Raw genomic sequence first — 22722 nt, 5'->3', positions numbered from 1 at the left:
GATGGCAATATCTCTTTATATTTGAATGACACCTTCTACTTTTCAAAATGTTTTTACTTTTTTTTGCTATCTCAGTGAGAGACACTGTCTCAAAAAAACAATGTGGGTGGCTCCTTTGGAACAGCATCTGATGTTGACCTGTCTTCCATGTACACACACACACACACACACACACACACACACACAAACACACACACACACACACAGAGAGAGAGAGAGAGAGAGAGAGAGGGGTATTCAAGAAGTCATGGTGGTGCCTGCATATAAACCTAGCACTTGGGAGGCCAAGGCAGGGGAATCACAAGTTTGAAGCTAACCTGGACTGGATAGAAAAACTCTATCTCGCCAGGTGGTGGTGGCACACGCCTTTAATCCCAGCACTCGGGAGGCAGAGGCAGGCGGATCTCTGTGAGTTCGAGGCCAGGCTGGACCGACAGCCTCCAAAACAATACAGAGAAACCCTGTCTCATAAAACCAAAAAAAAAAAAAAAAAAAGAAAAAAGAAAAACTCTATCTCAAGACATCCCCCAAAGGGGGGGGGCTGGGAATACAACTGGGTGGGTAGAACACTTGCCTAGCACTGCGCTCTGTATGGCTCCAGGAACTGACCCTGGGGTAAGACACACTTACACAGAAAAGTTGGGATAAGTAATCTGGGCTGTTGGATAGAGAAACCACAGTACCCTGTAAGCTCAGTGTGCTTACTATGTACGGTTGAACAAGGAGATAGGGTTACTTCAGACAGATGATCAAGGATTCAGGGTTACTACATACAGCTGAACAGAGAGTCAAGACTAGCTAACGTTGGTAGGAGCTCGGAAGAGAGAGCTGTCTTCAGGCTGCAAACATTCAGTGGCAGAAAGCTATTGTAGATGTTTCCGAGCACACTGTCAACTTTCACACTCAGACTACAGGAGGGCTTGTCATGCTCATGGCTCTGAGGCACTGGGGTCCTTGACATGGCCATGCTCATGTTAAACATACACTTTCACTCAGGAAGTTACTAGCATGCAGGACGTGCTGAGTTCAGAACTTAACACCTCATAGTACCAGGCAAGGTGAGACATGCCTGAAATCCCAGCACTTGGAGGATAGCAGAGGAACAAAAGTTCAAAGCATCTTTGGGCTACATAGCAACTTTAAGATTAACCTGGGTTACATAAAACCTGTCCAAAAATAAAATAATACAATTCTAATGAAATGGTAGAGACCTTGGCTGAATTCTCTAGCAAACCTTCCTGATTCCATCCAAATCAATTTTCAAATAGTTATGAAGGATGCTATCTGAAAAATACACTTTATGGCGAGTGGTGCAGCCCAGTAGTTGAGTACTTTGTTGTATTCAGCCTTTATTTAATCTATAGCACCAAGATAGCAAATACCAGGAAACAAAAACAGAGGGAAAAATCATCTGGACCAGAGAGAGATCATCCAATCCACACAAGCATTAGGACCTGACTTCCGATTCCCACCACCCACCACCCACATAGAAAGCAGTATGGGGAGCTGGAGACAGGAGGATCCAGGGAGATTGCCAGCCAGCTAGTCTAATTGAATCAATAAAAGTCTGTTTCAATGAGGCCCTGTATCAAACAGTTAAATATAGAATGACAAAGGAAAACAGTGGCACACACACACACCCCAAATGATGACAGCAGAACGAATATGATAGGACTTATTAGGAATAAAGCCTGGCTCTAGGAAGTCACAAAGGATAAGATTCTGGCATCTAAAAATCCAGTTAAAACGAGGAAGGATGGAAAGGAAAGAGAGGTGCCTCCTTGGGAAGAACGGAGGTCCAATGGCCTAGACTCTGTCCTCCAAATGCAATCCTCCTGTGACACACTTGAACGAGAAATAGAGGCAAGAATGAGTGCTCCTATGGTAGCAATACAGATCCTATTGGCAGATTGATCATCACTTTGGGTCATTATCTTAGTCATGTGACCGTTGTCTGGGACTGTCTCTGTACTTAGGGAACTGTTTCTATCCTTTATCTTATGATGACCATTAATAGGGCCTGTTGTTTCTGGTATCTAAGGTAACTGTAGAAACGGGATGGAGAAAAATTAGTGATTATGCCCCATCCCAGATGTCAACCCATATTAGCATTTCTAGGGTAGAACTGTGAATTCTCTAAGAAACCCGTATGCAGAGAGTACTTTGAACAGTGGTTGTTCTTTGGTAACTATGTATCAAGTAGTAAATACTATTTCTCTCCCCCCCCCCTTTTTTTGTTTTCTCCAAACAGGGTTTTTCTGTGTCCTGGAACTTATTCTGTAGACCAGGCTGGCTTTGAACTCAAAGGCCTGCCTGCCTCTGCCTCCTGAGTGCTGGGACTAAAAGCTGCCAACTACCAAACCAGGCTGCGTCATTTCTTAAAATTGGCTTCTTAAGGCCCTAGAAATTCAACAGAAACTTTTTTAACACAACACATATTTGGAAGAACAAGGGGAAATTTCCATCCTTAGACATTTTGTTTCATTTTATGTGAGACAGGATCTTACTTGACAGCCCAAGTTGGCCTGGAACTCACAGTAATCCTCCTGCCTCAGCCTGGGGCTAGGATTACAGGTGTGAGTCACCATGTATAGCAACATCCTTAGATCTTTGTAGAAAGAGTACTTCTTGTTCTCAGATTTTTAAATCAATAGAAAAACTTGATATATATTTAGGTGTGTTATCATTTTGTCTATTTACATATTATTCATTTACTTTGAGATAGGCTGCCCATGAACTAACTATGTAGCAGAGGATGACCTTGAACTTCTCATCTTTCTGTAGACCCCTCCCCACTGGTAAAATTACAAGCCAGAACCACCACACCTAGTTTTATTTGGTGCTGGGTATCAAACCTGTATTTTACTCCCAGTTTTTTGTGTTGCTAGAGATTGAACCCAGGGCCTGTGTACCTTAGGTGAACATTCCGTCACTAAGCTGCATTGCCTCTGTCAGTAACATCTCTGACATTAGGAGGTTTAGACCTCATATAGTAGTGCATACCTCTAATCCCAGAGGTAGAGTCAGGCGGCACTCTGTGATTCAAGGCCAGCCTGGCCTACCTGGACGGTTCCAGGACATCTAGGTCTACATATAGAGATCCTGTCTCAAACAGACAAACAAACAAATGAAATTAGACAGCTTAGAGCTCTGGTTGTAGACCAGTTAGTACAGCATTATAAAAAAACAAAAGCAAACATATATTAAGGCACTTGCCCAAGCAAAGAATGAAGAGGCCTGGGTCAGCTTCTGCTCCAGTTGACTGATAAAGTCCAGGGTACTGCTTGAACAAGCAACTCAAAATCTTCAAGAAAAGTTAAATAAAAGCCCAGAGCCAGCTTTGGATTATAGATACTGCTATTGTCTTTCTAATCTTTGTTGTTTTTTATAAAAGAGGCTTTAGATGCAGGAAAGGTAAGACAAAGTCCAAAGTGAGTGAGCTGAGTCATTTGGGTTTGCAGGCAGGCTATCCTGTGATCACATCTTTCCAACAAGATCTAGACACAGGGAAAGTCCAATAATGACAGTGGAGAAAATGAAATTCCAAGTAACTGACCGTGTTTGCCTGAACTAGCCAGACAATTGTGACCACATCGCTTGCCTTTTGTTGTTATTTTATTTATTTTGTCTTGGAAACAGAGAGATCACCAATTAAAAAGGCCAGGCTATAGTGATAGCTCATCAGTTAAGAGCAAGTCCTTCCAGAGGACCTGAGTTTGGTTCCCAGCACCTATGTTGGGTGACTCCCAGCCCACTTGGAATTTCAGCTACAGGGAACCCAACACCTTTTCTGGTCTGGGAGGCCACCTGGTCTTAAGTGATAGATACACAAAGACACTCACACATACCCATAAATGAAAAATAAAAATACTTCTTAAAACAAAACAAAACCACAAGAAGAAGTCAGTAATCACAAGGAGGATCTGAAGTATAACATAATCCTTGCTACAGAATGAGTTCAAGGTCAGCCTAAGATACACAAAAGAGTCTTAAAGAAAGAATTAAATCATACAAACAACTTGTGTCTTTTTCTACCCAAGAACAGTTCATATCAATTTTAAAATAAGAACTTTGGCTCTTGTTGTTTGGTATTGTATAAATATTATACATTCTATTTAAAATTTACATTTCAGAGCTGGAGAAATGACTCTGTGGTTAAGAGCACTCACTACTCTTACAGACTACCATAGCTTAACTTCAGCATTCACACCTGGTAGCTCACAACAACCTGTTAACTCTAGCTCCAAGGGTTCTGATGCCCTCTTCTGTCTGCCACCGGTACTGTTCTCATGTGCACTTAACAATGCAGACACACCATACACACCATATACACAACACACACACACACACACACACACACACACACACACACACACACACACACACACAATCTGTTGCTGTGATGAAACACCATGACCAAAAAGCAAGTCAGGGAGAGGAAGGGTTTATTCAGCTTAAGCTTCCACATCACAGTTCATCATCAAAGGAAGTCAGGACAGGAACTCAAGCAGGGTAGGAACCTGAAACCAGGAGCCGATGCAGAGACCATGGACGAGTGCTGCTGATTGGCTTGCTCAACACAACCTTTTCAGTTTGCTTTCTTATAGAACCCAGGACCACCAGTCCAGGGATAGCACCACCCATACTGGGCTGCGCCCCCAACAATTACTATCTCATTTAATGTTCTACTGCTGAAGAGGCACCATGACCATAGCAACTCTTACAAAGGAAAGCATTTAATTGAGGCTGGCTTACAGTTTCCGAGGCTTAGTCCATTGTCAGCACGGTGGAAAGCATGGTGGCACACAGGCAGACATGGTGCTGGAGGAGTTGAGAGTTCTACATCCAGATCTGCAGGCATCAGGAAGGAATGATAGTCTTGAGCATTTGGAATCCCAAAGGTCATTCCCAGTAACGCACTTCCAACAAGGTCATACTTCCTGTTCCCTGTCAACTACTGCCCCTCCTTAATGACCAAGCATTGAAATACATGAGTTCATGGGGACCATTCCCTGTCAAACCACTGAAATAACTAATAAAGAAAATGCCCTACAGGTGGATATTACAGAGGCATGTTCTCAATTGAGGGTCCCTCCTCTCAGATGATGTTAGCTTGTGTCGAGTTGACATAAAACTATCCAGTATATACCCTATATACCACACATATCCCATACCAAATCATAGATACACACACCACACATATCCCCTCCACCACACAGATATACAAATACAACATTACACATACCCCACACACAAACAAATGTAAATCAAGTCTAATGCATAAAATAATTTTTACAAGGTCAAGTATTCTTTATTCAAAGTTGAAAATCTACCAAATTGTATTATTGCAAAAATCCACTGGTACAAAGCACTTTGCAGCGGGTGAGAATGCAGTAAAAAGTTCATTTTTAAACTCATTACTATAAATTACTGTTACAGTTCTTTGCAAATCCAGAATTTTGAACTGCATTTTCTTTTTCTAAATTGTCCTCAGTACTCAAGGTTCCTGAAGTTAAGGCGGCTGTTTTAGAGAAGAGGGGAAGAGGTGATGTCAAGGGATTTCTATTTCTCTTTGAATGCCCACACACTTCAGGGCATCAGTCTGACTGAATCTGTCACCCAAAGCCAGCCCTTCATCAGCCTGGATGCCTCTTAGCAAATATGCATATCCCATGACCAGCATCAACCATCATAACTTCTCCATAGCAGTTTGGATTTACTGAATGGTTAGCAAAATGAATTTTGTTGCCCTTGTTGGTTATGTCATTGTTCAAAATGAACAGGAAGCTGCACATGTCATATGCTTTCCCATTTCTGTTGGCTTCATCAAGAGAAATAATCTCTCCACAGTATGCTGAGATGGATTCATCCTCCAGCCTACCACATTAGCTGGTGACAGCTGTACTATCTGGAAACATTGAAGAAATAGCTTCAAAACTTTTATCAGCAGGAAATTCCGAGGGGGGCAACTTAATCGTCTTGACTATCCTCTAGATCTTTCTGTTTTCCTTCTCTTTCATCAGGATCATCTCCATCATTGTCATCATCATTATCATTATATTAATCAAGAACATTTACCAACTCCACAAAAATTCACCATTTGTAAATCCACATTTTCTGTCTCTATGTACTTTTGCATCACAGTTTGTACTAGTTCTTCAGTGGAAGTACCATCCTGACCCAGACTTCATCCCCATACAAGGAATGTATGTAAATCAGTTTCATCTTCCACTATAAAATTCTGCTGTCAGGGAGATCAAAAATACATTATGGGCCTTGATGCAACTGCATTCAGGGTGTTTAACAGGATGACTTGTGCTGGAAAATCCAAGTTACTGGGCACGGAACAAGAAATCATGATGTATGCAGGCTGTATCCTTTGTTGCTTCCATTCTTGGTTTAAGGTTTCCATTCTTTCCAACATTTTCTGATGACTGGAAACAGTCTTCACTTCATTAGCTCTCCGTAACCTCTTGAGCTGTCTCAGTCTCCTGTAGTCTGGTTTTATATGCTTCCACAAGCAAACTGGGTCCTTCTCAGATTTCTTCCTAGTTATGCCCGTGATTATTTTTCTTCCCCCACACCAGCCTGCATGGCCCCTACCACCAGGACTCCACTGCCTTGTATGTCCCCCCAGGTGTTAGATGTACAACATGACCCAATGTCAAACGCAGCGGCCTGCATAAAATAATTCTTAAAAATAGTTTACACATTGCTATAAAAGAAAGGGAAATCAGATTCCCAGTAAACATGCCCCGATAACAAACAGTGCAGACATTTTCAGGTTAACTGGCAAGAGTGACTGCTGAGACTGGGCTTTGCTCATCTATATAATGCTAGCACCTCCGTGAGACCAGGCACAAAACACTCATAGGCATAAAATTAAATGATTAACTTTTAAATTTTAAAGACAAAATTCTCTAGGAGTTTTTGTTTTTATAGGTGTGAACGGGGGTATGGGACTTAATTTGTTGTAACTTTAACATTAACTAGAACTTTTTGTTTTAAAGCTAAGGTCTCAAATAGCCAAGTCTGGCCTCCAACTCTCTGTAACATGTGGTAATGAAGCACTCTGAGAGTATCTCTTATATTCTAAGAGACTGGAACTTTTGCTGGGCCTCACAGCCAGAGTTAATAATACACCTTGAAGTCATTTAGGACTTAAGATTACTAGCCACCTGTGTACTCAAACTGTTTGTTTAACCTGCTGTTAAGAGAACAACATAACAAGCAACATTACTTGCCTTGGATTTCCCATGTAATCAACTTTTACGACCTTGTCTAATTACAGCTAATGAATAACTGTAATCTTAAGTTATGTACTCTTCCATATCTGGCCCATATAATGCATGTGTGTCTTTGCTGAAAGCAGTAGATACAGAAGTTGAAAGCGACTTCCTAAAATTTAACACTAACAGTATAAAGCATCCATCCTCAGTGATGTCTATTATCTGGTCAGTTGGAAACACTGACTTGATTCCTTGAATAACTCTGCTATTAAAGATCTCTGTACGTATCCCATTCTTTCCCCCATGTGATGCTTTCTATGCTGTTCAATAAAGACAGAGAAAACCCACTGTTGGGGACAGACACACAGGGACACACACAGATGCAGGCATAGATTCCGACTCATGCAACAGACAGTAGACAGAAGACGTGGGGGGCATGGATCAGGGAATGCAAATCTGGACTCACTCTTGGTTAAATGACTTCTAGAGGAAGTGCTGCCATTTCTTTCCTTAATTCAACACTGAGCCATTACTGGTAACTCAGAGTTAATCACTCATCCTTGAAGTAGCTGAAGATGAGCTTGAACTTTTTATCCTTTTCTTAAGCATTAGAATTACAGGTGTGTGTCACCACAATTAGCCTAACACTTCATTTTTTGTTTTTAATTAATTAGAGATAAGGTTTCACCAAGTAACGCTAGCTGCTCTGGAACTCCATATGTCTACCAGGCTGGGCTTGAACTCACAGAGACCCACCTACCTCTGCCTCCTAGGTGCTACGAATAAAGAAGTATACCACTGGGCCAGGCTGGATAGTATTTCAAATATTTGAAGATCTGAAAGTGGATTTCCTTTTTTCCCCCCTACCCAAACCTGCAATTATCCATTGTACTGATGTCTCTGTTTCTGTTTTCTCTCTCTCTCTTTTTATTATTTATATGGTTTTTGGAGACAGGGTTTCTCTGTATTATTTTGGAGCCTGTCCTGGAACTCACTTGGTAGACCAGGCTGGTCTTGAACTCACAGAGACCCGCCTGCCTCTGCCTCCCAAGTGCTGGAATTAAAGGTGTGCTGCTTTCTCCCTTTTTTATTGGCTTTTCTTTTTGTCTTTACTTTGCCTGTCAGCACAGGAGGATTTTCTCAGGAACATTAGAGAAAGTAGGCTTGAGTTTTGATGAGGAAACCTGGTTCAGAACCATGGAGAGCAGCCAAGACCATCCAAGTGTTTTTTGTTTTTTGTTTTTTGTGTTTTTTTTTTTGTTTTTGTTTTTTTGCAAAGGTTACAGCTAGCTTTCTTTGTTCTAAGGGCTTTAAGTTGAATGTGTGTGTGTGTGTGTGTGTGTGTGTGTGTGTGTGTGTGTATTTGAGCACACACAGGCACATGTGCCACATTTGTTCCTGTCCATATGAGGGTGCTGGATTTCCTAGAGCTGGAATTATAGGTGGTTGTGAGCTACCAAATTTGGGTGCTGTGAAATGAACTGTAGACCCCTTGCAAGAACAGCAAACATTCTTTTTTTTTTTTTTTTTTGGTTTTTCGAGACAGGGTTTCTCTGTGGCTTTGGAGGCTGTCCTGGAACTCGCTTGGTAGTCCAGGCTGGTCTCAAACTCACAGAGATCCGCCTGCCTCTGCCTCCCGAGTGCTGGGATTAAAGGCGTGTGCCACCAACACCCGGCAACAGCAAACATTCTTAATCACTGAACCTGGTCTTGTTCTGAATAAGGGGTTGGAGCAGTGTCTGATGCAAAGTTTCTGGAGATATCTGTCTGTGCCTCACTGCCTGGCTTCTGGTTGGATGGCAATGCCTTTCCTTACTTAGCCATCTCACTAACCTAAATAATTTTAAAAAGTCTGTGTGTGTGTGTGTGTGTGTGTGTGTGTGTTAATCATGTGTGTGCAGATACCTTTGTGTCAAAACACAGTCCAAGAATGGAGTTGAGTGAGGAGAATTCTGAGTGTTCATGAGAAAACTTTAAGAAAACAAGGCAAGAGTCTTGTACCTCAGTTTCTTCAAAACACAGACTTGTTCTTGGAATGCATTTTCATGCTCCTCCCAGGTATAGCAGACAGGAGAGAGTAACTGGCTTTTGCTATTTGTTTATACAGCTTGTCCTTGTGGTTGTATATAGGTTACAAGCCTGCTTCATGTATTGGCTGGACTATTCCAAGTCCCACTGCCTCTAGAGCTGTAAACCCCAGCATAGGCCAGAAGAGGCCTTTGCATCTTACAGTTCTGTCTGACTCAGGCTCTGGGAACCAAACTCTGGTCTTCTGGAAGAGTAACAAGTACTCTTAGCTTAGCTGCTGAGCTGTATCTCAAGCTCCTCTATGAAATGTTAACACTTGGGAAGTGGAGGCAGGAGGATCAGGACTTCAAGGACACCCTTGGCCACACTAAGACCTGTCTAAAATAAAACAAAACATGTGGGCCAGAGTTGAGGTCAGCACAGTAGCAGAGGGCTTGGTCTAGTAAAAATAAAGCTGTTCGATCCCCAGAACTGATAACAATATGAATGAACATGTAGAATACAGGGTTATTATGTGAGCATATTATATGTGTGTATATATATGTATATGTTGGGTACTGGATTGAGCCCGGAGCCTTTGTACATGCCATTACAGACACACCATTGAACTACACATGCCTGCCCTGACATAACTCTCTCTCTCTCTCTCTCTCTCTCTCTCTCTCTCTCTCTCTCTCTCTCTCTCTCTGTGTGTGTCTGTCTCTCTGTTTGTCTGTCTGTCTCTGTCTCTCTCTCAGGGGTTAAACCCATGATCCTTATATCTCAGGCAAATGCTTTACCACTGAGCTACATTCATACCCTATAAATTGTATATTTTAAATCTTCCTTCTATTTCAAATAGCATATCACAACATATTTGAGTGTCATTAGAAGTTTCCCTCTCTTATGTGTATAGGTGATTTCTCTCCATGTCTGTGTATCACATGTGTGTAGTGCCTACAGAAGGCACTGAATCCCCTATGCCTGGGGCTAGAGATTGTTGTGAGTTGCTACCTGTATGCTAGGAACTGAACCTGAGTCTCTATGGGATAACTATGTATTGGAGAATTACAAATTTTTACATTAAAAATTATAATGTTCAACAGCACCATCTGCTGTTGGAAAAAGTGAAAGCAGTGACAGTTTTGCAATACACTAGAACTGATCTTCACATTTAAGATGACTGAAGTAATTACAGTGGTCTGAACAGTAGACTTAGGTTTTCTAATTTAAATGAATCCAAAACATAAAATATCTATGATGTGTATATGATGTGTGAGTGTAAGCGCAGGCATGTGTGTACTACAACTCACAAGCACAGATCAGGGGACAACTCTGTGGCATGCTTCCTTTTGCTATGTGGGTCTTGGGGACCAAACTCAGGTCATTAGTCTTGGCAACAAGCCTCCTGGCCATCTCAGTGACCTCTAGCCCCTAGTCTCTAGTTTGTTTTAAAAATATCTTTTTGGGGGGTTGGAGAGATGGCTCAGTGGTTAAGAGCACTGTTTGCTCTTCCAGAGGACCTCGGTTCAATTCCCAGCACCCACATGGCAGCTCACAACTGTAATGCCACTTCCAGGGGATCTGGTACTCTCACACACAGACACACATGCAGGCAAAACACCAATGCACATAAAATAAAGATCAATAAATTAAAAATACTTTTTTAGGAGCTGGAGAGATCTCTTGCAGAGGACCTAGACACTCATACACATAAAACAAAATTAAAAAAAATCTTTAAAACTCTTTTTAAGGCTTATTTTGAATGTTACCCCACAGAGAGCAGAAGAGGGTGTTGGATCCATTGGAACTGGAGTTATATGTGGTTATGAGCTCTTAGACATGGACGCTGGGAAACAAACTTAGCTCCCCTAGAAGAGTGACAGTGCTCTCTTCAAACAGAATTTTGTGTATAGACATTTTGCCTGCATGCGTGTTTATGTCTGTCTGGTGCCAGAAGAGCGTGAAGAAGGTGAAGAGGGTGTCAGGTCCTGGAGACAGTCACTGGTTGTGAGCCACCATGTGGGTACTGGGAATCAAACCTGCGTCCCCTGGAAAAGCAATCAGTGCTCTTAACCACCGAGCCATCACTCTAGCTCTATAGCAGTGTTCTTAACTATTAAGCCAACTCTCTAGCCTCTAACTCCAACTTTGTAAGCATAGAAAATAATGTGAGACTCAGAAAAGATATATAGAAGTGACAAACATCTTGCTGTAACAATGTCTTAGGGTTATGATTGCTGTGATGAGACACCATGATCAAAAGCAACTTGGGAGGAGGGTTTATTTTGTTCACAGTTCCATATAACAGTTCATCATCAAAAGCAGCCCAGGGCAATAATTCAAACAGGGCAGGGGCTTGGAGGCAGTGCTGCTAATTGGCTTGCTCCCCATGGCTTATTCAGCCTGCTCTCTTATAAAACCAAGGACCGCCGGGCGTTGGTGGCGCATGCCTTTAATCCCAGCACTCGGGAGGCAGAGGCAGGCGGATCTCTGTGAGTTCGAGGCCAGCCTGGTTTACAGAGTGAGTTCCAGGACAGCCTCCAAAACAACACAGGGAAACCTGTCTTGAAAACCCAAAAAAATAAAATAAAATAAAATAAAACCAAGGACCACCAGCCTAAAGATGGCACCATCCACAGTGGGCTGTGCCCTCCCCCAGTCATCACTAATTAAGAAAATGCCTTACAGCCAGTTTTTGCAAGCATTTCCTCAATTGAGGCTTCCTCCTCCCTGACAACTCTAGCTTGTGTCAAGTTGACAACAAAGTAGCCAGCACAAACAACACTATATGTGAGGCAAGCCAAAACATCTGTAGGTGTGTTTGGAACAAGGAAGCTTGGTGGGAAAGCAGCCTCCTCACAGGGAAGCCTCTGAGGTGAAGGGAAGCTAATTCTGTCTCTAGCATCATGTTGACTGTCTGGGAACGTTAATTGCCCCATGGTTCACTGCCTGCATTTGAACATTGGTGAAATGAAGGTGGTATAGGGAGTTTCAAGGATGCAGCTTTCCTGAATCATCGCCCACACTGGGGCAAGTATTTTGACGGTGCAGCTGCTGTGGGGTGATGTATGCTCCTGTAAGTAACCTGTTCACTAAGCTGGGTGGAATGGTTCCTTTGGTCAGTGTGGTGGTTTGACTGAAAATGGACTCTAGAGGTTCACAGGGAGTGGCCCTATTAGGAAGTGTGGCCTTGTAGGAGGAAGTGTGTCACTGGGGGTGGCTTTAAAGTTCCAGATGCTCAAGCCAGGCTCAGTGTCACTTTCTCTTCCTGCTGCTTTCAGATCTGAATGTGGAACTCTCAGCTATTTCCCCAGCACCATGTCTGCTAGTATGCTGCCATGCTTCCATCATGATGACAATGGACTAAACCTCTGAACTGTAAGCCAGCCCCAGTTAAATGTTTTCCTTTGTAAGAGTTGCTATGGTCATAGTGTCTGCTAACAGCAACACAAACCCTAAGACAGTTATCAGCAACGAGTGGACATTTATTCATATCTCCCCCAGGAAGATACTACCTGGATTTGTGTAAGTATACTCTGTGATGTCCAATGGTGATGGATTTGTCTAATGACTCAATTCTGAGAAGGTAACTCATCATTGAGCTTTGTTCACCAAGTGTTTACTCATTTGTGACCACCCCTGCCCTTTTGGCCTCAAGGATAGGATGTGACCACGGACACAGTGAACTATTCAAAATACGTGCAATACAAGGACAGCCGGTGTCCAGAGGAAGCACAGAAACAGAAGAGCATAGCTAGACCTGCAAACACATCCTGCATAGCGCCTTATTCCCAGCACATTGTGGAGGCACCTAGCTATTGCTCTTCTTTCATTGGTTCTTTTGACTTAGCAACAGAACCCTGGACCTTAACATCCCCAGCCTACTTAGGAGATAGGTGCTGTCTAAAACTTACTGGGTCCAGTGGGATGTGAAACTATTGAATGACGGTTTTATGATTTAATTTTGTTTCTAACAAAGAAAACAGATTTCTTTATTATATTGCAAAAAAAAAAAAAAAAGGTAGTGGGCATGGCACTGACGGAAGAACCAATGGCGTAATTTGATGCCTCTCCTAAACTAAGCCCATGGCCTTGAGCATGCTAAGCAAGTACTCTACCACTGAGCTCTATCTACACCTCATGTCTCCCCTTTAAACAGTGGAGGCCAGGCACAGTATCCCACACCTGTAACCCCAGCAGGCGGAGACAGGAGGATCAGGAGTTCAAGGTCTACCTCTACTGCCTAGTGACTTTGAAGATTGCATTAAATTCATCTTCTCTCTCTCTCTCTCTCTCTCTCTCTCTCTCTCTCTCTCTCTCTCTTTCTCTTTCTCTCTCTCTGTGTGTGTGTGTATGTATACCTAAGAAGATGCTGGCTTCCAAGCCTGATATCCTGAGTTCTATTCCCAGGACCCACATGGTAGCAGGATATAAAGGCTGCTCTTTGACCTCCACGTATATATCATTGCATGTGTGTGTATGGGCACATAAATACAACTAAACAAACTTCTGTAATGAAGTTTGGTTGGTAGAATTCCTGCATAGCATGCATGAAGTCCTGCTTTAAATCTGCAACCCCACATAAAATGTAGAAACCCTAGCCCTGGGGAAGTGGAGGCAGGAAGATCAGAAACTCAAGATCATTCTTGACTATGCAGTGAGTTGGTGGCCAGCCTGGGCCTATCTCAGAAAGAAATAAACAGCACGCTATTGGTCACAGACCATGGAGAAGCATATCCAGAGATCCCTCGGTTGGGATTGGCTGCGATGGTTTCTGTGTGGCTGCCTCTAGCTAGACAATGAGTCTGTTTTCAGTAGTAAAAGGGATAATTGTTGGGTAGAGGCATTCTTAGATCATAGCTATGGAAGAAGGCAACGTGTGCGTACAGAGAAGTCAATGATTAGTTTGTGCTGGGATACATGATTTTTATATTTGGCTGGTAAACATTCCCATCTCCAGCTTCATAGTCATAAATCACTCCTATCTTCCTTCCCAGAAGAGCAGAGCTATGACCATGACTGGCCAATGACAGCTAACCTCCCTGGAACTTGACTGGCTGAGGGAATGGCATATGGTCTGAGTGAAACAAATCACAAGCATTCCCTGGGGTTGATAGACTGATGCTGGGAAGGTGAAGTTCCATTTCTGTTTAATTTGTTAAAATGGGAGTGTGGGATCTGGGCATGTGGACAGGCTCTACACCTGTGGGAAAGTTTCCTGAGGAATGAAGACGGAAGTGGAGTGTGAGGGGAAGACTCTGCTGAGGAAGCCTGGGGTTACGCTTGTCCCATGCTCCCTTGCCTGTGGGCTATATTTCTCCTTTACCTACACTTTGTTTAAGGTAGTATAACCTTAACTTCTGATTTACATTTTTTTTTTTGGAACATGGTTTCTCTGTGTAACAGCCCCGGCTGTACTGGAACCCACACTGTAGACCAGGCTGCCCTCCAACTCACAGAGATCAGCCTGCCTCTGCCTGTCAAGTGCTGAGATTACAAGCATTTGCCACCACCTCCAGGCTAAATTTTTATTTTGTAAATCACAGGGGATCAAATCCAGAACTTCAAGTGCCCTTGAAGTTATATCCTCAGCATGTTTTGCATTACTTATTTTTTTACTTTCAAAGACAGGGTCTTACGTAGCCTAGACCTTGTAGAATTCATCCTTCCTCAGTATCTCAAAAGTTGGGATTACAGGTGTTAGCCAATAAGCACTTGTGCAGCACACACGCACATGCACACGCGCACACAGGCTGGTCTTGCACTTGTGCTGGTGCTCTTGCTTGTGTCTCCTAACTGCTCAGATTATAGGTATAGCTACCACTGACTAGATACATTTTTTGATGTTGTTAAAGACAGAGTCTCGTATTCTAGACGAGCCTGGAACCTGCTATGTAACTGAAGATGACCCTGAACATGGATCTATCTGCCTCCACCTTTCCAGTGCCAGGATGACAGGCATATTCCACTATGCCCATCTTATATTTTTCCCCCCAGATCAGGTCTTATTGTGTATTTCAGGATGACAACCTTGTTTCAGCCTGGATTTCTTTTGGGAGGGGGGAAGTTCAAGACAGGTTTTCCCAGCATAGCCTTGGCTGTCCCAGAACTCACGTTGTAGACCAGGATGACCTCGAACTCACAGAGATCCAACTGCCTCTGCCTTCCTAGGACTAAAGGCATGTGCCACCACCTCTTGGCAGTTCCAGCCTCGAATTACTTGGTTGGAATTACTGGCATGTATCATCATGTTCAATTTTAACCTCTTTTTTTTTTTGCAGATTTGTTTTATCTATAGTACTTGTGTGTATGTCTCTGTGTGGTTATGTGCACACAAGTACAGGTGCCCTTAAAGGTCTGAAGAGCGTGTGGAGTCCCTGGAACTGGAGTTACCGGCAGTTGTGGGCCACCTGATGTGGGTGCTGGGAATTGAACTCAGGTCCTCTGCCAAAGCAGTAATTGCTCTTAACTACTGGACTATCTCTTCCCCCACCAACTTCTGTTTTGATGTTGCAAAAGTCTTGATGAAAACATCTGCTATTCCTGGACATTGTGGCATACACCTTTAATCCCAAGAGGCAGGCAGATCTCTTAGTATGAGGTCAGCTGGGTCTTCATAGCAAGTTCCAGGCCAGCTGAGGATACATAAGACTTCATACTTCAAAAAGTCTATTAAAGCCAGGTGGTGGTAGCTACACCTTCAATCCCAGCACTTGAGAGGCAAAGACTAGCCTCTCTGTGAGCGTGAGAGCAACCTGGTCTACAAAGTGAGTTCCAAGGACAGCCAGAGTGGGTACACAGAGAAACCCTGTCTGGAAAAACAACAAAACAAAGTCTGTTAAGGTACCTACTGAAATACTATCTCTTTTAGGGATTTCTATAGTTCAAAGAATATTTTGCCAAGAGCTGACCAGGATAGGGAGAAAACACTCCTTCCCCAACCCCTTTCTCTTTGAGACAGGGACTCACTATACACAGCCCTCACTAGCTTGTAACTTTTTACATAGAACAGATCTCATACAGAGATCTACATGGTTCTGCTAATAGCCAGCTCTAGGGCCCAGTCTGTGGTTTGATAAAACTCTGTTCTCCATTCTGTCTGTGGCAAGCCTCTGGTAATTTCCTTCAGCTATTCCCTTTTAGGCACTGGCCATGTGATTACGGGGGCTGACAAGTCTGCAGTATGCTAGAATGGCCGGCCACACAGTCTAAGTACTGTTGGCTCCAGCGCCATGAAGTAAATACTCTAAAATGGAAAAGGAGAAGTGGCCATGAAGTAAATACTCTAAAATGGAAAAGGAGAGGTGGCGCGGGGCGTGGTGGTGAAAGCCGGTAACCCCAGTTCTTGGGAGGCTGAAGTAGGAGTTTTAAGACACCCGAACAGCCAGAACTTCATGTATTAGAGACAAGTGCGCGACATCCTAGCCCACGTCTTAAAAACAAAACAAAACCAACACCGAAGACATCCTTTCCCAGAAAAATGCAGTTTCCCTTACAACCCACGCTAAAGCACCCTCTACAGCACGTTTTCCTGTTGAGCACATACGTGGTAGGCCGCTTCTAAAAGTATGACCGTACTCAGAGAATAGAGTCCGTCCCGGGCACCCGCAGAGGGGAGCCCCTAGGCACCTGGCCATCAGCACCCCAAGCGGTGGCCGCCCACCAGGGGAAAGGCGGGGCGACAGGTCAGAAAGTAGCGCTAAGTCACATCAGTTGCTTACTGCAGCCGGATGAGATCTTTGGGGACACCAAGGAGGTCAGGCCGGCGTGAAGAGCCATCACCCCGACAGCCTCGCCGAGGCACCGGCCGAAGAACCTGGCCGAAAAGGTGCACGCCCGGCCCACTCGGCCACGCCCACCAGCCTCACAGCCCCGCCCTCGGCCAGTAAGGGAACCTCCCCCCTTCGTCACAGTATTTCCGGTCCTCGTCCTCCTACGGGCTTCCGTAGCTCCCCGCTCTCTAGTCATCGAGCTCCGGCCCCGCCCCGCCCGCGTCTTGGACACTGTCACGTGAGGGGCACGCGCGCACGCGCGCGCGCGGGGCCTGCCGGGAGTAGCGCTGCCGGCGGCGGGTCAGGGTTCGGCCCAACATGGCGGTTCCCGTCGGAGAGTGACCGAGGCTTTGCCGTCGGGAGGACTGAGCGGCGGCGGTCGGCGTCCCCACCTGCCGGGGTGGGATGCAAAGCTTCGGGGCGCGCTGAGCGGAGGCAGGGCAGGGCCGAGGCCCCGAAAGCCGAAGCGGCGGCGGCGGCGCCGCGCAGTCGGCTGCAGGCTCCGGAGTGGGGCCGCACCCGGCCGGGCAGGCGGCGGCAGCGGCGGCGGCGGCGGCGGCGGCGAGCTCGGCTCCGAGGCGGGGCGGAGGCCGGGCGCCCGGCCGCGGCCATGGCCCAGTGTGTGCAGTCGGTGCAGGAGCTCATCCCCGACTCCTTCGTCCCCTGCGTCGCCGCGCTGTGCAGCGACGAAGCCGAGCGGCTCACCCGCCTCAACCACCTCAGCTTCGCCGAACTGCTCAAGCCCTTCTCTCGTCTCACTTCCGAAGGTACGTGGTGGTGGCCGTCCTCGTCCTTCGGGCTGCAGCAGAGCCGTGGCCGAGACGGGGAGGGGAAGTTGCGAGCGAGCCGAGGACGGCGAGAGGGGCGGCGGCCCGGGGCTGCGGCTGTCAAGACCGCGCGCTCCTGGCCGCTCCCCCCCCCCCCCCCCCCCCTTTTCCTAGGCGCTCTCTTCCTCCAACGAGCCGGGTCATTAAGTCCCCGAAGGTAAACTTGAGTCCTGACACAAGGGGGTCGAGACCGTGGTTAGCAGCCACCCAGCAGGACTCGGCACTAACTAGACGGTCCGGGTAGAAAGAGGCAGCCTCCGAGACGGAGTGTAAGAGCGAAAGATCCTCCGTGTCCCCCTGGTCGAGTGTTAAGTTGGACTTTCAGAGTTTACCTGGTTCACGACGATCGCCTAGCCTTGGGGTTTCATCTCTGCCCGAACGTCTTTTTAGCTATTTACTTTCCCCCTTTCGACCATTCAAACGAGTTCTTAGCGACACAGCAGTCTGCCCAATCTCAAGAAAGCAACCAAAAGTACTCCGTGGATAGTATAGGATGCGGGCTGCGGCGTAGCTCAGGTGGTAGGCAGACTTCCTTCGAGCGTGCTGGCTGGCGGCCGCTGTGCATTGGATTCTCAGCACCACACACCCGGCGCGCACCTGTGATCCCAGCACTCGGAGGTAGAGGCAGGAAAATGAGTTGAAGTCTTTCCTAGGCTATGTAGGGTGTTTGAGGCCAGCAAGGGACACATGAGACCCCATCTAAAGAGAAAAAAATAAAAGTAGTATTAACAATGTAGATGTTCCAAGTTATCTAGATTTTATGGGGTTAGGACAGTTCAGGTCCTTTTCTTTTTTGTTTTTTTGGTTTTTTTCGAGACAGGGTTTCTCTGTTTTGTTTCGGAGGCTGTCCTGGAACTCGCTCTGTAGACCAGGCGGCCTCGAACTCACGGAGACAGGTCCTTTTCATATTGATGGTTAATCATAAGTATATTCATATCTAGTAATTATTTTTTCCAGCTTTATTATTTATTTTTGTTAATTTTTAAGGCGGGTTTTACTCTAGATCAGGATGGTTTGGAAGGTCTCAAACTCCAGGCAGTCCTCCTGTCTCAGCCTCCTGAATGTTGAGATTACAGGCTTGAGCCACCATAACTTGCTCTTTCTCCAGCCTTTGATTTTTTTTTATTAAGGAAAAAATAAGCCATACTTAAAATTTTATTCAAGGGGCTAGAGAGATGGCCCGGTGGTTAAGAGCACATATAGCTCTCTTGAAGGACTGAAGTTGATTCCTGCTGCTTGTGTGGTGGTTCAGAACGTCGTGTATCTATAGCTCTGGTGGGAATCCAAGTCTCTGACACTCACACACACACACACACACACACACACACACACACACACACAGATTTTAAAAGTTAAACATTTTTATTTAAGTATACTTTTAAGTGTAGTTTAGTTGATATCTTTCAAACAGAAAATAACAAAAAAAGCAGATATAGTTCCTTGGAAATTTAAGAGCTGTTTACTATGAAGGGTTCTCTTATAAACTTTTGTTCATCAAATAGCTGTGGTGTTTATTTGTTTATGGTAGTTATCCAAAAAAATTAGAGCTATACTGTTGGTGCATGTGGTTACATGCTAGTCTTTAAGAGACTTGCTGCTCTGCAAGTTTCCTTTTGTAGTTAGGGAGGAAGGAGGTACCCCAAAACAAAACCCCCCAAATTTGGAAGGACAGAAAGACTGTGCAGTGGTTAAAAGCACTTGCTACTCTGCAGAGGACCATGCTTCGATCCCCAGCACCTACATGGCAGCCTATAACTGCCTGTAACTCCAGTCCCAGGGGATCGGTCCAGTGTGTCCTCTGGCATAGCACTGCCCAAGGTGATGTGCTTACATACGTGTAGGCGTACATTCACATAAAACTAAGTTAAAAGATTTTTTTTGTTGTTTGAGACAGGGAGTCTCTATATAGTCTTGGCTGTCCTACAGCTCACTACGGACACCAAGCTGGCCTTAAACTCAGATCTGCCTGTCTCTCCCTGCCACCCCCCACCAGTGTTGGGATTAAAGTATACCACGCCTGGCTAACCCAAACTTTAAGAATTCTTAGATTCTGTTCATCTCTTCAGCTTATAGTTTATTCAGCATTGTAGTTTCTCCCATATTCTAGAGCAGTGGTTCTCAACCTTCCTCATGCTGTGACCCTTTAATACAGTTCTTCATGTTGTGGTGATCCCCACCATACCATTATTCTGTTGCAACTTCATAACTGTAATCTTGCTACTGTTATGAATCATAATGTAAATTTGGCCCCAAAGGGATCTCAGTTCACATGTTAAGAACTATTGCTCTAGAGTTACGGAGAGCAGCAAAGCCTCTGTCATTTGTAACTCTTTTTTGGTGGTGGAGTTTATAGGTCTGAATATTAGCTCTGACTGACATCTGTTTCTCACAATACCCCAATCTAGCTTCAGTGTTGACATCCTCTTGCCTCAGCCTCCTGAGTACCGGGGCTACAGGTGTGTGTCACCACACCTTGTTTCAGTTTATAGCCTTAAACTTCCCCTGTCCCAGTACGGAGGTTCAAATCCAGGGTCCTACCCATGCTAAGCAAGGGCTATCTCACTGAACTACGTTTCTAGCCCCTCTACAGCCTTACAAATCCTTAAACAATGAGCACTTGGAAGTCAGTTTGACTTTGTGTGTGCTCTTTCCTGTTGTGTTAAGAAAAGTAAATAGCCGGGCGTTGGTGGCGCACGCCTTTAATCCCAGCACTCGGGAGGCAGAGGCAGGCGGATCTCTGTGAGTTCGAGGCCAGCCTGGTCTACCGAGCGAGTTCCAGGACAGTCTCCAAAACAATACAGAGAAACCCTGTCTCAAAAAAACAAAAAACCAAAAAAAAAAAAAAAGAAAAGAAAAGTAAATAACACTGATATCCGAGACTTTTTAGTTACTGAGTCTTTCATCGTTACTTCCACTTAATAGTTATCTTTATTGTTGTTATTTTGGGACAGGGTTGCTTATGTAGTGTAGGCTGGCCTTAAACTCACTGTGTAGCCCAGGCTGGCCTCTAGCCCACAGTGATTCTCCTACCTCAGCTTCCTATGTGCCAGGATTACAAGTGTGCACCACCACTGGTCATTGTTACCCTTTTAAAGTTGAGGACATTGAGGTATAGAAATAATAGCTTATCTGCAGTTTTGTATCTAGGAAAGAGTTAAAAGCAGTCATTGGGACTCAAGATATTGTGATCTGAATCATCAATCATCTAATTTCCTGGACGTGCTTAAATTTACTTTATACTAGAGAGCAAAGTCTCATGTAACCCAGGCTGAACTTGAGCTCTTAATCTTCCTGCCTCTGTGTTCTAAGTATTAGGATTGAAAGCATGTGGCACCATGTCAGGCCTCATGTATATAGTTAAAATTTTTTGGTAAGTGCAATAAAATATATAAAAAAATAGTAAGTGATGTTACTATTGTACTAAGTACAAGAGTGAACGTGGGTCTCTTGTACTAACCCTTTTCTCTTCCAATTAGGTATATCCCCAGCCCTGGTGGGATTCGTTCTAATAATGTAACTTATTTGACCCATGTATTTCCAAAGTTTTGGCAGATTTATTTTAATAGGTATCTAATATAAAAGATATAAATGGGAGGTTTTACATTGTTTGTTGAAAAGTTTTTAAAATTCAGTGTGCTTTATGCATAAATACTCTTTTTTGTGAGTAGGTGCATTTTAAGGACTCCATAGGCCTTCCATGATGGTGCTGCCTTCATTGGCAGTGCGGTGATAGGGGTGAACTTGTGTTCACTTGTGTTTCTCTTGCTGCATAGGGAAGGGAAGGTAGGAGTACAGTGAGGTGGTTGATAGAGAGGCAGAAAGGCAAAAAGCAGTCACTGCTTATTCGGGAGTCGGGAAAGGAATGAGGTAGAATGGCGTCTTAGTTCCTCCTGTGATAGAATACTCTGACAAAAGCAGCTTAAGAGGGAAGCGTTTATTTTGGTTTACAGAGAAGTGAAGACAGCAGGAGCCTGAAGCATCTGGTCATCTTGAAACCACAGTCAGGAGCCAGGAGTGATTACAAACTAAAGCTACCTCTTGTTTCTCATTTTATACAGTCCAGGGTCCCATTTAGGGAGATAGTTACCTCTACTAAGATGGATACCTATCATTATCAAGATAGCCTCCAATGGCATGCCCAGTCTTTCAGGTGATATAAATTGTATCAGGTTTTGCAGTTAAGACTACCATCAAATGGTTACTCAGATGGTATAAATTGTAGTCGGTGGTTAGGAGAGAGTAGCAGGAAAGTATCTTGTGGGGTACAGAATGCAGAGGCAATGCCTTAGGAGAGGAGAAGCTGGAGTTTCAGGAAGGGGCTTCTCGATTTCTAGTGGTAAATATGAGGCAGTCTTGAGTTCTTAAGTGAAGCCATTTTGGCAGATCATTGAGTTTGTTTTTTTTTTGTTTTTGTTTTTTCGAGACATGGTTTCTCTGTGGCTTTGGAGGCTGTCCTGGAACTAGCTCTTATAGACCAGGCTGGCCTCGAACTCACAAAGATCCGCCTGTCTCTGCCTCCCGAGTGCTGGGATTAAAGGCGTGTGCCACCAATGCCCGGCAAGTTTTTTAAAAGTTTAGGCTGTCATGGTTCTATGTCTGTAATCCTATTGCTTTGGAGGCAGGAGGCCTCAAAGATGATTAAGGTAGAGACTATGGTGGCATCATAAAAAACAATCAAACATGAAGTTGGGAGGGGACTGGGGGTGCATATGAGAGGGGTTGGGGGAGGTGGAGGGTGTGAATATAATAAAAATACATTGTACAAATGCATGAAATTTTCCAAGAGTTAATGGAAATAATTATATTTAAAAATTTGATGAAGCCAGGTGGTGGGAGGCAGAGGCAGGTGGATCTCTGAATCTGAGGACAGCCTGGTCCATAGGC

At 44.5% G+C, this 22722-nt stretch overlaps 2 protein-coding genes across 7 annotated transcripts in view; one reads left to right on the top strand and one right to left on the bottom strand.

The window, feature by feature from the left end:
- Rnf125 (ring finger protein 125) overlaps positions 1 to 17109 on the bottom strand; it is a 75757-nt gene extending 58648 nt beyond the window's left edge. Inside the window, exon 1 of the mRNA XM_040757885.1 lies at positions 16961 to 17109. The gene's annotated coding sequence lies outside the window, so the exon portion shown is untranslated. The remainder of the gene's footprint in view (positions 1 to 16960) is intronic.
- A 178-nt stretch (positions 17110 to 17287) lies between these two features.
- Trappc8 (trafficking protein particle complex subunit 8) overlaps positions 17288 to 22722 on the top strand; it is a 76555-nt gene continuing 71120 nt past the window's right edge. For all 6 annotated transcript variants that reach the window (XM_040757882.1, XM_040757881.1, XM_040757880.1 and 3 more), the window contains exon 1: positions 17288 to 17778. In XM_040757882.1, coding sequence (XP_040613816.1) covers positions 17622 to 17778 — 157 coding nt within the window. In that variant the 5' untranslated portion in view covers positions 17288 to 17621. The remainder of the gene's footprint in view (positions 17779 to 22722) is intronic.

Source organism: Mesocricetus auratus, unplaced genomic scaffold (genome assembly GCF_017639785.1).
Source record: "Mesocricetus auratus isolate SY011 unplaced genomic scaffold, BCM_Maur_2.0 Super-Scaffold_100015, whole genome shotgun sequence".
Lineage (NCBI taxonomy): Eukaryota > Metazoa > Chordata > Mammalia > Rodentia > Cricetidae > Mesocricetus > Mesocricetus auratus.
Note: the sequence above shows the minus strand (reverse complement) of the source record. Positions and strands in the feature narration are given on the sequence as shown.